A 13,499-nucleotide genomic window follows, 5' to 3' on the forward strand; every position below is an offset into this window, starting at 1 on the left:
ATGCAGGTTGGTTCCCCACTCCATGTGTACAGGGGAAGCTGCTCCAGGGTCAGGTCGAAGCAAGAACTTTATCTTTACAAGGGCTAAGTCACAAGTGAGTCTTGACATATCTTTGTTATCTTATTTGTCAAAATTTCACTTTTATTATCTTTGTTCCTAAATGATTTTAATCTAACCATCAACTTGCCCCTTCTCACCTTCCCCCATCAAACTCTGTGTCTTCCACAAAGTGTCTTCCAGATGTAACCTGTTCTCAAGATTCCTCCATCAGACAGACAGCAGAAATTGAACTGAAATTCCCTTGTCATAATGAATAGTTGGATGGGTGACTTTATTCAGATTTTTTGTTTTAAGAGATCTACAATCATGTAAACATCATAACTCTCATAAATGTGTTTGTGTGTAGATACTTAAAACCACTACCATATGGTTTATTTCCAGGAACCAAAAAATTAAAACACATCAACAAGCCAGAAGGTTTGGCTCATATAGGTAAAATACAAGTACTTCTATAGCTTAAAAACGTACTTTACCAATATTACTCAAACTACAAGGAAGAAGAGTAAAAAGAAAATTAAATTAAATTTTGGTTTATTAGAAAAGTAAACACTGCTTTCAGAGATAAATTGCTATTTCACAGTAGATGCTTATACTTTGTAACATCCAACTACTTTATGTGAAATAAAATGTATTTTTAAAGCATATATATATATATATATATATATATTACATATAGGTTTGGGGATACACGTCATGCATCATTCACCCCCCCCCCCCCCGTGAGTACAGTTGTTACAAGGTTCAAGCAAAAAAAGCTTCTGCAAATCAGCAGGACTGTATTAAAGTCTAGAATGCATGTGAAAAATTCAGCACAACCTGGTCCATTTCAACTGATTATTTCGATCCTATATTACTTATACTAAGTACACAGTTCCTTATAGAATCAGAGTGAGAGCCAAAACCTATAAATTTCACCATGCAAAATAAAAGCATAATTGTTCTCGGCCTCAGAAAAATTAAAGTTAAGGACTCATGCACAGCTTAGAAAGATTTCAAATCACGCCAGGTACTTAGCTGATTTTACTTCAGTCCTCTCTGAGTGACCAGGTTCTACATATGAGAGAGGCACTACAAGGCTGGTATTACTTGCATTTTTCACTCAGTGAGACCCAAACTGATCAACAGGGATGCTGAAAATCAGGACTGGGTTCACCAGTACACCATATGAAGTTGTCTGTTTAGCTTTAAAATGCGCTGTTAAAGCTTTCCCTATCAAAGGGAATTTGGTCCTTCCAGTCTTCTGTATTAGGTTTTTAGGAAACGGGGTATGGTGTGAAGAGAGAGGGGGGCCAGGACAGGAAAAGAAATAGAGAGAAAGAAGAGAGAGTAGAACATTGTGGGGGAAGGCACAATGGCAAAAAAATTAAAAAAAAAATTGTACTTCACAGATGAGGAATCACGGAAACATTTAAGTCCTCTCAAAAATTCTACGTTTAGTTATTTATATCTGTGCAAAGTTTCAATCTTTCTTTAGATCTTACCTTGTATCTGACTGCTGGATGGAACGCTGCCAGCTTTACCAGTTCCTGCTGCTCCTAAAGGTTTCATATCATGAACAGAGAGCTTGGGTGGAGGAAGGCTTGGGCAAGATTCTGTTTCGAGGAATTTCACAAACAACTCTGAAAAAGACTACAAGATGCTACAAGTTATTAGATTTTACATGCTTTTCAACAGAACTTAAGTTAAAAATAAATACATAAAAAAAAGCTGTCAGCAGGCTCCAAAGAGCTCTGTACTGGTATTTTAGTACTACTTAGTGAGGGACAATGTAAATTATTTTCAAAATACAAAGTTTTTGTTGTCTCAGTGAATGGCATTTATGTGGCATACACTCTAAACATACATCCTCTAAATTCATACACTTCCACCATGGTTGCATTATTGATTTAAGTCAATTGTTTCAAGAAACCTGTGATGCTACACACATCATAAGTACTTCCTGTGTCCACACTCAAGCAAATCACTCCTCCAACAATGCTTTCGTTTGGCAAAATGTCTTGAACAAATGAAGCATGGACTGGTTAAGGTGTAATTGCATCACAAGATAAGATTTTGCTAAGTAGAGCTTATCCTATACATACCAAAATATTAATTTTTCTCTTTTCCATCCATAGTTAATAAGACCACAATACTGTGGCAGCCTAAATGCCTGCATTATTTTTGTTGGCAAAAAAATCATCCCTACAGTTCAAGATAATTTACAGGAGTCAATTCTAAGCATCATTCTCTAGCTCCAGGACCAAAAAACCACAGTTAATTCAAACTGCCCCGTTTTCTTAGTGCTTAATCCTTAAGTGCACTACTTAGTGGTCTGCAAAATGGAAAGTTCCATAGATTAACTGTTCACATGGGCCATACTGTAAGAACTGTTGCTTTACAGTATTTGGAAGCTCAAACATCAACTTTATATTCTATACATAAGAGACACTAGCTGCAGCAGCTGAGAAAGCTTTTCAAGTGAAATTTAAAGAACAAATGGGAACATTGTCATCAAAATATGATATGATAGTATACAGTCCATACTGGACGAAGTCATTGGTCCCAGGAGCCAGTGGAACAGTAATCAGAGTTTTGTATTAGCTCAACACTTCAGACTGTGCAATTTTCATCAAGGCCTACATATTTATTTAGGTGGTGGTGGAAGTGGGGAAACAACATGCCAAAGCAGCTGCACAAAGCAAATAAATAATGGAAGATACAGTAGAATCAGTACATTAAGCTCAATACACTTAGGAACCAAACGTAAGTACTAATATGTAACTGCTCCAGTTCTTTACTCAAACGCAGGGAATACACGATTGATTCTTACACTATTAAAAATATTCTGATGAGTTGGCCTTAAAGGTGTATTAGGGACACTCTTTGACCCAGTTCCTCCACCAAGCCAGCCAGTCACCCATCTTGTAACTCCTCTTTGTTCTTCAGATAGTAACTAAAAGGTTTTAAAAAAAATAGTTAGGAAACAAAAAATAAAGCAGCAGATAAAAAACTGCAAAACTGTGCTCATTTTATTGTTCATTCACTACAAATCATGTGGGAATCCCACAGAATCCTACAGATAAATAAAAACTTCAAGTACTTCAAAACCTTACTCTCTCCCTCCTGAAAACTGGCAGTCTAAAATCCTGGCTCTTTGTGTAAAAATATAAAAGCCATATTCTTCACAATACCTAGTGGTACATATAAAAATGTCTTATTTTTCTTTAACCAACATATTACAGTTATTATGTGCAACACCACAAAGTTAAATCCTTTCCTTTCTGCATTAGTGTTCCTCAGGAAGATGAAATCCATATTAAATGCAGTTATCATGAGATTCCATTAAGAACAGCATGTCCCACATAAAAAACAGACTTCTCCCCCCCAGGAAGTACCAGGACAGTCACATTTAGTTTAGTAGCAAGTCGTTCTATTTTCAGGTAAGCATACTGCAAATCAAGGAAGCCTAGTTTTCAGTAAGCATTACCTGATCAAGTTCTTCCTTTTTTATTCCCAAGATACTTCCCATTAACCTTAACACTTCAGGACGTTTATTTTTTGGAGTATGAAAATGTCCAACAAAGAGATTTCTCATCAGGAGCCTGCAGAACAAAGGAAGCTTGTTACACTGCCTGCTCTGAAGTAGCAGTTGATAAGGAAACACTGATGCATTTATTCCTCATACTTTTACCTAATTTACAATAACCCAAATAAACAAGCCAGTACAAAGAACTAAAAGGAAACCTCACAAATTTCTCTACTCTCCAAGTTAAAACACTTTTTAGAGCAAAGAGCTGCAATTTGGACAACATTAGAAATATACTAAGGCAGTAATTTGAAACTGAGTCGTACATTACCAAGTTTTGATGCAAGTGACACAATGCAAGAAAATATATATTCTCAAATCTTGACTCAGAACCTTTAAACAGATACTTATGTACAGTCCCAAAACAAGACCTAAGAAGGGGGCAGGGGAACTCATTTGCCTATCCTAGGTTCAGGTCTAACACAGGGAGAGAGAACAAAAAGACCAAGAAACAAATCAAATTGCACAGCATCCCAGTGATGCCGTTCACACCTTGGATGCTTTATAACAGATGTTCACTAAGAACTCTCCATTTTCAGAGCTCATGCTATTGAAGTGTAATGCTACTTAAACACATCAATAATATAAATTTATACACACTGGTTTTAATAATCAAGATTACTATTCACAATCACCAAGCAATTGAAAAATGTCAAGATAAAGAGAGTATATTACAAGCTTACATACAGAAGCTCAGTTCTGCACCACTCTTACAACGGTTACGTTATCTGCACATTGTGAGCAATAACAGAAATGTACAACAACATAATGAGAGACTTACTTGTCCACTTTTCCTTCTGTGCTGTTGATGAGATTCATTAGTTTATTTTGTACATCTTCTAACATTTCTTTTCTGATCTCTCCTATAAAATGTTAGGTCAAAGCAAATAAATTTGCAGCCTGCTTCAAAATGTTATTAACAACACACACTTATCAAGATATGCTAACGTATGTTTTAAAAAAAGTGTCAACTTAGTAAGTGATTATTACTTGAATTTATAAGCTAGGATTTCCAGAACAATACTCAAAGCTACAGTACAGAAACACCCAGAATATAAATCAACCGTATAAGGTCTGATGAACTGCTCTGTTCCACCTAGATCACACAGAACTGGAAAGATGTTCTTGGTAAAAGTGTATATTCTATGCTGGCAATCCTTAATCCTTTTTATAACCTGATTATAAATTGCATGTTGTTATTGGGTCTTTGGATCTCAGTACTTAACCTCAAATATATTCACTCTTGTCCAGTAATTCCATAGCACAAATTTCTCTACAACTTCCCTAAAATTTCACTAACACAGATTATTTGATAGCTTTAATACAGGATACGCCTGATTACCCCCAAAATTCTCTGTCAATAACTCAGGCTTCCCCTGGCCTCCCATTAAACTCAAAAAGATCATAATGAAGCAAGAGATTCTCCTAAAGGTTTTACTTGCCACAAGTATTTTACAACATCCTGACTCTGAGGATACAAGACCCAAAGTTTTGTCTTTATAAAATCTGGCTATGTTAGAAATTGGATAAAAATATCTGACATTCAGGTCTACACAAATTTACGCAGAAAGCACAGAGTGAAAACTGACAGGAGAAAAGCTATCCCTGAACACAGGATTTAAGGACACTAATAACAAAACGTCCACAGACAAGAAAACAGATAGTTACAAGGTACAAAGAATTCTTTGAAGATAAGTTTCAAAACAGCAAAAATAGATTTTTTTCACCAAACTCTGGTTCTGCAAGATGATATCTTTGAAGTTACTTTTTCCTAATAAAAGCGCAAGTCTAAACAACAAACACAAGCCGAACAACATAATATGGACCCTCAATGTGAAGACAAACTCTACCCTGCAGTTGTATAAGCTGCAGCTGCATGAGCTTTCTTCCCTCCCTTCATAATGCTGAATCCCTCAAATGTTTTCAAACCCTATGGAAAGGTTGCTAAGTGACTTAATCTTCCTACTATTTCAAAAGCTCTTGGGTTCATGTTGATTAAAAGTAAATGCTTCATAAAAAAGTATACTTTTATTGCATCTGTCTTGTAGTTTATTTCTAAAAAGCCTCAACATCTTTGTAGAAATGAGTGGATATCTTATAGCTATTTAAAAGAATTATGTTTTTCTTGAGAGAATATGGAGACAAGGGAAGATGAAAGGTGACTTTGGGGATTTTTTTCTAAGTTTCAGATCACCTGGGATGTATGCAAAAACATTCCACTCTAATTTCTACATGACTTTCAACCTTTAATAAATGCATGCCACAACTATGCTGACACGACATCGTTCCCAATTAACACTAGTAACACCATGAGAACCTGTATGGAGTTTTGGTATATATGCACAAAAAACTAGGCTGTGAAATGGATACAAACTAATGTGTCCTGTTCAAATACTCCAGATATTTAAACAAACTCTTTACTTCACAAACACGAATTCTATAAAGAGTAGAACAAACTAACTAGCGTAGTGCTGGGAATGTTACTTAAAATTAGGCTACTTTGTAACATGGTTAAGCTGGTCCCCAAAATTTGAATGAAAAAAATTCCCATATGTTTATGGAATAACAACAGTTGCAGGAGCATACATGGAGTTTGAGTTGTTATTTAGGTCTCCACAGAATTAAAAGGAATATAAGTTAAACTACTAATACCATTAACTTTACAACATGGCACCAGCACCAAAAAAACTCAGAGAAACAGCATCTGAAAAAGAGGTTTAAATAAATCTCATGACGTTGTTACTGCTTTACAGAGCAAGATAAGTGGTTTTTCCAATTTTTATCTACAAAATTATTTTTAAAAAAGGCAATTAATAATTTTGAAGTGAAATGTTAATTCTAACACTTTTCTATTTTTTTCCTGAGATTTTTTTTTTTTTAAATCAAAGAGGACTGTCTTTTAAGGACAGTTACGTGGCTACATTCACCCACAGAGATTACACAACTTTAAATTAAACAGTTTTTAAATGGAATATTTCCTTTTAAAACAGCATCTTACAGTTGAAAAGGACTTAAACGCGTACTTTCAGTGTGTGAAGAGACTGAATAACAAAAGACTTGAGCCAAAATTCAGCACGGGCTGCTGTAAACCAGACATTTACAGCAGTCTCCAATAATTTGTTAACCATTTATGGCAATCTAGAAAACTGCATCTGGTACATCTTATACTTTTCCATTAAAATCACTTCTCCTGCCAAAAAAATCCATAAAGAAATCCTTCAAAAGATTTGGCCAACAAAACTCTGTCTGGGAATGCATTTGGCCAATTTTCAATAAGACACTATATGTTTTCTTGTGTAAATACAGAAAACGGAGTGGTCTCTTTTTCAATAAAAATTATGATTTATTCTACAACAACATTAAAGTGCTGTTTCCTTTACACAACAATCCTGTTTCACATTTTTTAAACAAGTAAATTGCTTGCCAATACAGCATGGTTTGATAGAATACTGAGACCCAATTTTCTCTCGCAGTTCAAACCCATTAACATGTTAACCCCCTGCTTTAATGCAGTTTAGCTTTTAAAATTAACCACTAGGGTAGAGCTACCCATTTAATGGTACCATATTTGCCTATGTCAACATTATTTTCAATCCAGGGTATTTGAAAACTTTCACTGTGATGTCTTTAGCAAGACAGAGATATAAAGATTGGTAAATTAAAAAATAAGTCTACTGTTTTGGTACATGATTCACGCAGCAGCTTGAAATTTAATTCAAGTTGTAAAATTCACATGTGAACTCAGATCATTGCTATGATGTCCGCTGGGATGCTAAACTGTACTTACACACAACGACATTTAAGTAAACGCCCTTTCAATTGTGTAGTATATAAGTGGTAACTTTTTATAGAGTTCTTGGTGAAACTGCAACGGCTTTCAAATTATTTTTTACACTAATTACAATACCACAAACAAGTTTCCTGAACGAAAATATTATATATTTCAAGAAAAAATGAATATCAATAATTAGTTGAATATGGTCTAAACAAAATGAGTTACCACTGCATTCAGCAGAGATGACTTTACAGGCACCTTCCCACAGCAAGCCTTAATTAAAGGATTTTACCCCCATATTTCCTACAGACATGGGGGGAAAAATATGAAAGTAAGAGCTGTTAAGTGACCTGCAAGTGAGCAAACCTCTGCCCTTCAAACTCCCATTTGAGAGCCCGCTACAGGGAGCAAACAGAAATTTTCCTCTGGCTTCATATTTATCCAATGCATGCAAATGACAGCTGGACCCTAACAGAGGATGCTGCAGTAACAGCAAACTGCAGTGACCCACAGAAAGATACGAAAAGAGAAAGTGGGATTCAGCTAGGAAAATGGAGGAGGAAAATACAATAAACACAGAAATAAGAAGGAAAACAACAAAGAAAGAGCTTAAAACTCCCTCGACAATTGGTACTGTTAGTAAGTTCACCCGTATCAGAACTATCATGGAACTAGACAGAGGTAACTTTCCCTCTTGGTTCAAGGAAATAAATATTCCAGACAGAATTACAGAACAGGGCTGAGACTTATGTACAGAAATCCAGCAAAATTATTAGTTCTAAGTCCTGCTTTACCTAATGCTACAACCCCTTTCTCATGAAAACTAAAGTTAATGCAGTAAGAAAAAACAGCAATCTATATTATTTGTATACCTATTATATCATCTCCAATCGAATCTGAGCTTATAAATCTTACTGATGTTTGGTATTCAAATACATTGTACAGAAATTACCCTTAACTTTTTTGATTAGAATAAAGTTTAAGGCCACAAAACAGAAATATGTTGAAATGGTATCAGTTTTTACTAGTAGGTTATTCTGCCTTTTTACGGTTTCCTACACTGCTTTAATGCTAGAGGTATTAACAAAAGAGAAGACTATGTATCTATCATAGATTTTATGTTTCAGTGATGTCATCGTTTTCTTTTTCCCTTTCATTCACAGAATCACAAAGCCACAGAAACATTTATGTTGGAAGGGACTTCTATAGGTTATCCAGTCCAGCCCCTCTGCTTAAGCAGAGTCAGAGAGAGCAGGTTGTCCTGGATTGTGTGCAAGCGGGTTTTGAGTATCTTCATGGCTGGACACACCTCTCTGAGCAACCTATTCCTTCGTCTGACCACCCTCGCTGTAAATATTCTTCCTTTTCAAAACTGTTTCTCCTGGCAAAGTTCTTTACTGTCTGGCCAAGCTTTGTCTTCACATCCAAAGTAATGAAGTTCATCAAATGTTGGAGTACTTAATCTTAGAACAGTATGAAAGGCATCTTTCTAAATATGAGCCGTTCGGAAGCTTATTTGAAATGAGATCTAAAAATACAATCTAAAGATGTGTCCAAGGCCTTCCATGTAATCTCTTCAGTCAGTCTCATACCTGTGCAAGAGCTGCTCTCTCCGCATCTCAACAGCATACACTTTCTCTCTACCTCACAGTAACTATCTGTGAACGTGAAATATGTATATTATGTATATACATAATATGTATACATGTATGTATATACATAATATGTATACATAATTGTATAATATGTATAAATATGTAATATGTATAACGTGAAATATGGTAGTTATTTTGGAAAATGTGACAGCATTTCATATTTCACAAACCTTTTAAAGAGACACTGAACTAAATTAAGGGCTTTGGTACCTAGAGGGAAGAAAGCTAGGCCTTCTCTTGAGAGAGATCACTAACAGAAGGCATACATCTTTTTAAAAAATGTTTTATAAACTTAGTAAATGCTCAAAAGGTGGCACAGAATTACTCTTTTCCCTCATTAAGGACATTCTGGTAAATTTCTAAGAACACTATATTGTCTCCCCATCTACTTGGAATATTTTAAGCAGAGGAAAAAAAAAAAGTTACCTTCTTTCTTAAGCTCTTCAATCTGCTCCTCTTTAACATCAAGTTGCTCAGTAAGCCTCGATGCTGCATCCAGTGCAGCATTTGCCTCTCCTAAACTTTCCTGAAGAGAGGGTAAGAAAAGGACAGAGAGAGAAGCATGAGTTCACTATCACGATTATTCCGATACAACATACAACACAACAGACACAAAGGCTTCAATCGCTTATACTCTAGAATAACTGGATTGTAAACGTCCTCAGAAATAGGATAGTCAGAGGTACGCTACCTTGCTGGCCCTTCTTTCAGTCTCATCCTGTTCCCAACCCCTCAACCAGAGAAGAAAAAATAATTATATAACACTATATATATTCTCAGACAGTAACACTTAACACAACAGCTCAAAAAAAAAAAAAATCAGTCAAAATTCGCATTAAATTTGTGTTCAACTTCATTATTCGACCTACCTGCAGTGATACAACTTTCTCTTCTAAGTTCTCGGCTTTTTTTTTCCATTCTGCAGTCTGTTTTTGGTGTTTTTCTAACTCTGCTGAATACATGGCTTTTTCCTCTAATGGGTTAAAATACAAAAAGGAAAAAAAAAAGATCTCAATTCATAATTAGTCTCTCTCTTTAGGTGGATACACCTTAGCATTATCACATCTGGTTTTCACAGGGTAGAGGTGGAATTCTAGTTTCATATACAGGATAATGACCATCCGTTTTCACAGGGCCAGAATTTTACTAAAGTTTTTCAAAAGACAAAATCTTCTGAAATTCAAGCTACCAAAATGAAAACCAATTAACTACATGCCTTTAAAAGCACCAAAATATGGTAACTATCCCATCTGAAAAATGCATGTTGCGATCTTCGGTATTTCTTGACAAAACTTACCCTGTTGGAATTGCTCTAGCACCATCTGCAGGTTGGCCAGTGACAATGCATACTGTTTCACTTGGTCCTGTGAGATGGTGAGCTGTAGCACAGTTTCATCTCTCTGCTTGGAAACCAAGTTTAATTGCTCTTGCAAAGATTCGACCTGTAGACTAGCTTGATGACTTAATGAAAACAAATTATTTACTAAGATAACGAAGGAAGTCATCATAGAGAAAATTAAACCACAGCAAAACTTAATCTACCTTTAATTTTCACGTAAATTTATAAAAATGAAGTCGTTTTTCCCCAAATTCTTCTTAAAAACAAAGAAACAAACAAACAAACAACTAAAACCCTAGCGACCCATTTTAAATATGCCTGGAAATAAAATTTTGGCAATCCAAAAACAAGAACAAACTTCTGTTTGAAGTGCATTAGAAAATGACAAAAATAATCTTTTAATCCATTTTTGTAGAAGTATGTTTAACAACAACAAAAAAACCACCAAAAAACAAAACATACACACACACCTTGCCTGATTCAATTACTGCATGTATCAACAGCTCTTTCTATCAACTATTACTTTTAAGACCAGTCTCCAAGAACTCAGTATAAACATCCTGACCACCACTGACCATCCATTTAACTTCCCATTATGCAGAAATATTATGAACCTGATGTACTCCCATTTCAGTCTTTCTTAACAGTGCATACTAGGTAGGAAATAGGCTACATTTCTTGGAAGACATTTGACAAGTGTTGGTGAAGAATTAAGAAACATTCTGCCAGTTTTTATGTAGCCTTCTCCCAGCTCTTCAACTTTCTCCACAATTTTCCACAACAGTCTGCTCAGCTCAGAAATCTCTTTGCTGACAATGTTGAGCAGAGCTCATTTTGGGCACTTAAGAAGTAGGAAAGACTGAAGCTACATAGATATATTTGATTAAAATCCTTGTTCATTTGGACAACAGCACTAAAATAAAGTAATCTTTTGCTCAAAGTAACTAACAAGCCTACATTAGAGTCAAGACAGGTGTTGAGTAATTTTAATACTCGGGTTTTCATTGTTGTGGCTGAAAAATGTGATTATGGTAAATAAAAAAACACCATAATTGGTGCTCGCCTCTCCAATTGTGCTACCTATGAGAACATCTATGCATCTTGCTTTATATGTATGTTAAAAAAGGTTTACAGCGGTGTACACCTTTCTATGCTATAATGTATAAAGTACAGATGGGTACTCCTCTCAAAAGCAATGCACAAAGTAACACAAGCACACCCGTGCATCCAACTGTATAAAACACTTTCAAATGCACTTTCAAAGTGAATGAAGCCTTGATGTTGAAGGCAATTAAGTTAATCTTTTATGCTCTGACATATTCAATTATTCAATTATATTCAATTGATGGGTTGAGGGATTTTTGTTGTTTCTAGTTCTAAGCACTGTTAAAGATCCAAGATTTCTATAGTTGCTTCAAAAATGACAAATAACTTAGTTCACAACAGTTGCCAAGGAAATTTCAAATTACCTTCCTGATTTAGAATAACAGTAATTCATATATTTTTGTTTTCTCAACTGCCTAGCATGCTCTAGAATGCAAATTCGATAAAATAAAGCTATCAGTATCACTACAGAAAACTGTAAAATTCACAGTGCCACTGCTGGATAGATGAAAAGATCACCTGGCGTTCTCCACTGCAGTAGATGAGGACACGAGTTTTTCTTCCAAAACTGAAACTTTTTTTCTTAGCTTGGCCTCTCTGTCTTCTGCAGCTAACGCCTCTCGCGTGTAGGAGTCCTCCATTTCCAGCAGGTGATTACGTAACCTCTCCAGTTCCTGATTTAGGCGCTGCTCCTTCTCACGTAAATGCTGTATCTGTGTAGAACATACCTTAAGTTGCTTGTACTATCAGTTTTCATAAATAATGTAAGCAAACAAAACATCCTTTGAAGCATATTGCCTGCATATTGATTTCAAATGCTTTTCACAAGTTACTGCTAACAAAAATAAAGCAGAAAATATTGTAAGACGCAATTTTTTACTCTTTTATTTCTTACAACTGTAAGTTATTTGGTGGTATACCTCACTCTGCAGGGCACTGCTCTCCATTTGCTTCTGTTTGAGTGCTACCATGACTTGGTCTCTCTCTTGCTGAAAAGTAACAGCCTTTTCTTGCATTGATTTAACTTCATTTAGCAGTTGATTCAATTCCCCTGTCTTGCCCTGTCAAAGACATAAAGCATTTCAAACACAGCAGTCTTACTGAAGGAGATGTAGTCTTTGTCCAAAAGAATGGAAAGAAAATACTAATTTAACACGGAGAAGTGCAAGACACCCACAGCCCTATAGCACAGAAAAACTTCAAAATACTATTTTCCCTGAATGTGATTTCCCTCACAGACGAACTAAAAGTTATTCCTAAAAGACACTACAGACGCTTGAATACTTCAAAGTTTCAGGTTTTCTGCTATGGGTGGAATGTTTTCTTTGTTGTATCTGCTTATTAGGACATGGACGTATGAAGCATCTGCCTACACATGTCAACTTGCCTGAAGTTAAGATGACTAAACACGTGAAGTAATCCTCAAAAACAAGCCATAAGGTGACTTCAGTTCTAGAGATCAGCCTTCAAATTTTTGCATTTGCAGTTACTTGAAGCTTTCCAGCATCCTTTTTACCATTAGTATCGTATTATTTTGAGAGCAGATATTTTTATTGAATATGTTGGTAAAAAGTAAACCAATCTTTGCTTGCACCATTAGTGCTTATAAGCTTCAATTATTTATTAATGAAACTGAATACAGTATTTTTTTCAGTAGAGCTGCAAACCTGCACGCAAATCTGCTATTTATGCTGTGTTATCACCTGACATGCACACAAAATACATTTGAACACTATTTTTCATAGTTCTCCATGGTGAACACGAAGTCTGCGAAAGGAACTTCTCTGATTTGTGAAGAAAAAGAAGTCCAGACAATTGTTCCATGCCTACGAAACTGAAAGCCCAAGCTGTCAGTGAGTGAAGAGGTCTGCAGGCCAAAGATATGCAACACACAGAGAACCTAACCAGACAATGCAGGCTTCCAGGAGCAGCAGCTACTGGAGTTAGAATAATTTAAAAAAAATAGTAAAAAGGCAAGAAGGTGTATATTTCGTATCGGCA

The 13,499-nt window shown here is 35.6% G+C and overlaps 1 protein-coding gene across 5 annotated transcripts in view; it reads right to left on the minus strand.

The window, feature by feature from the left end:
- Window positions 1-13,499, minus strand: part of TRIP11 (thyroid hormone receptor interactor 11) — a 32,156-nt gene that overhangs the window by 2,399 nt on the left and 16,258 nt on the right. For 2 of the 5 annotated variants that reach the window (XM_083838289.1, XM_083838290.1), the window contains exons 12-20: window positions 12,419-12,559; window positions 12,018-12,211; window positions 10,353-10,516; window positions 9,925-10,028; window positions 9,482-9,581; window positions 4,407-4,488; window positions 3,527-3,641; window positions 2,870-2,992; window positions 1,542-1,689 (exon numbers count right to left, since the gene is read on the minus strand). In XM_083838289.1, the coding sequence (XP_083694415.1) occupies window positions 1,542-1,689; window positions 2,870-2,992; window positions 3,527-3,641; window positions 4,407-4,488; window positions 9,482-9,581; window positions 9,925-10,028; window positions 10,353-10,516; window positions 12,018-12,211; window positions 12,419-12,559 (1,171 nt within the window). Of the gene's footprint in view, window positions 1-1,541; window positions 1,690-2,869; window positions 2,993-3,526; window positions 3,642-4,406; window positions 4,489-4,811; window positions 9,059-9,481; window positions 9,582-9,924; window positions 10,029-10,352; window positions 10,517-12,017; window positions 12,212-12,418; window positions 12,560-13,499 lie in introns of those variants that run through there. The other 3 variants (XR_014585101.1, XM_083838291.1, XM_083838292.1) reach the window with 3 other exon arrangements.

The sequence above is a fragment of the Anser anser genome (genome assembly GCF_964211835.1).
Source record: "Anser anser genome assembly, chromosome: 5".
Taxonomy (NCBI): Eukaryota; Metazoa; Chordata; class Aves; order Anseriformes; family Anatidae; genus Anser; species Anser anser.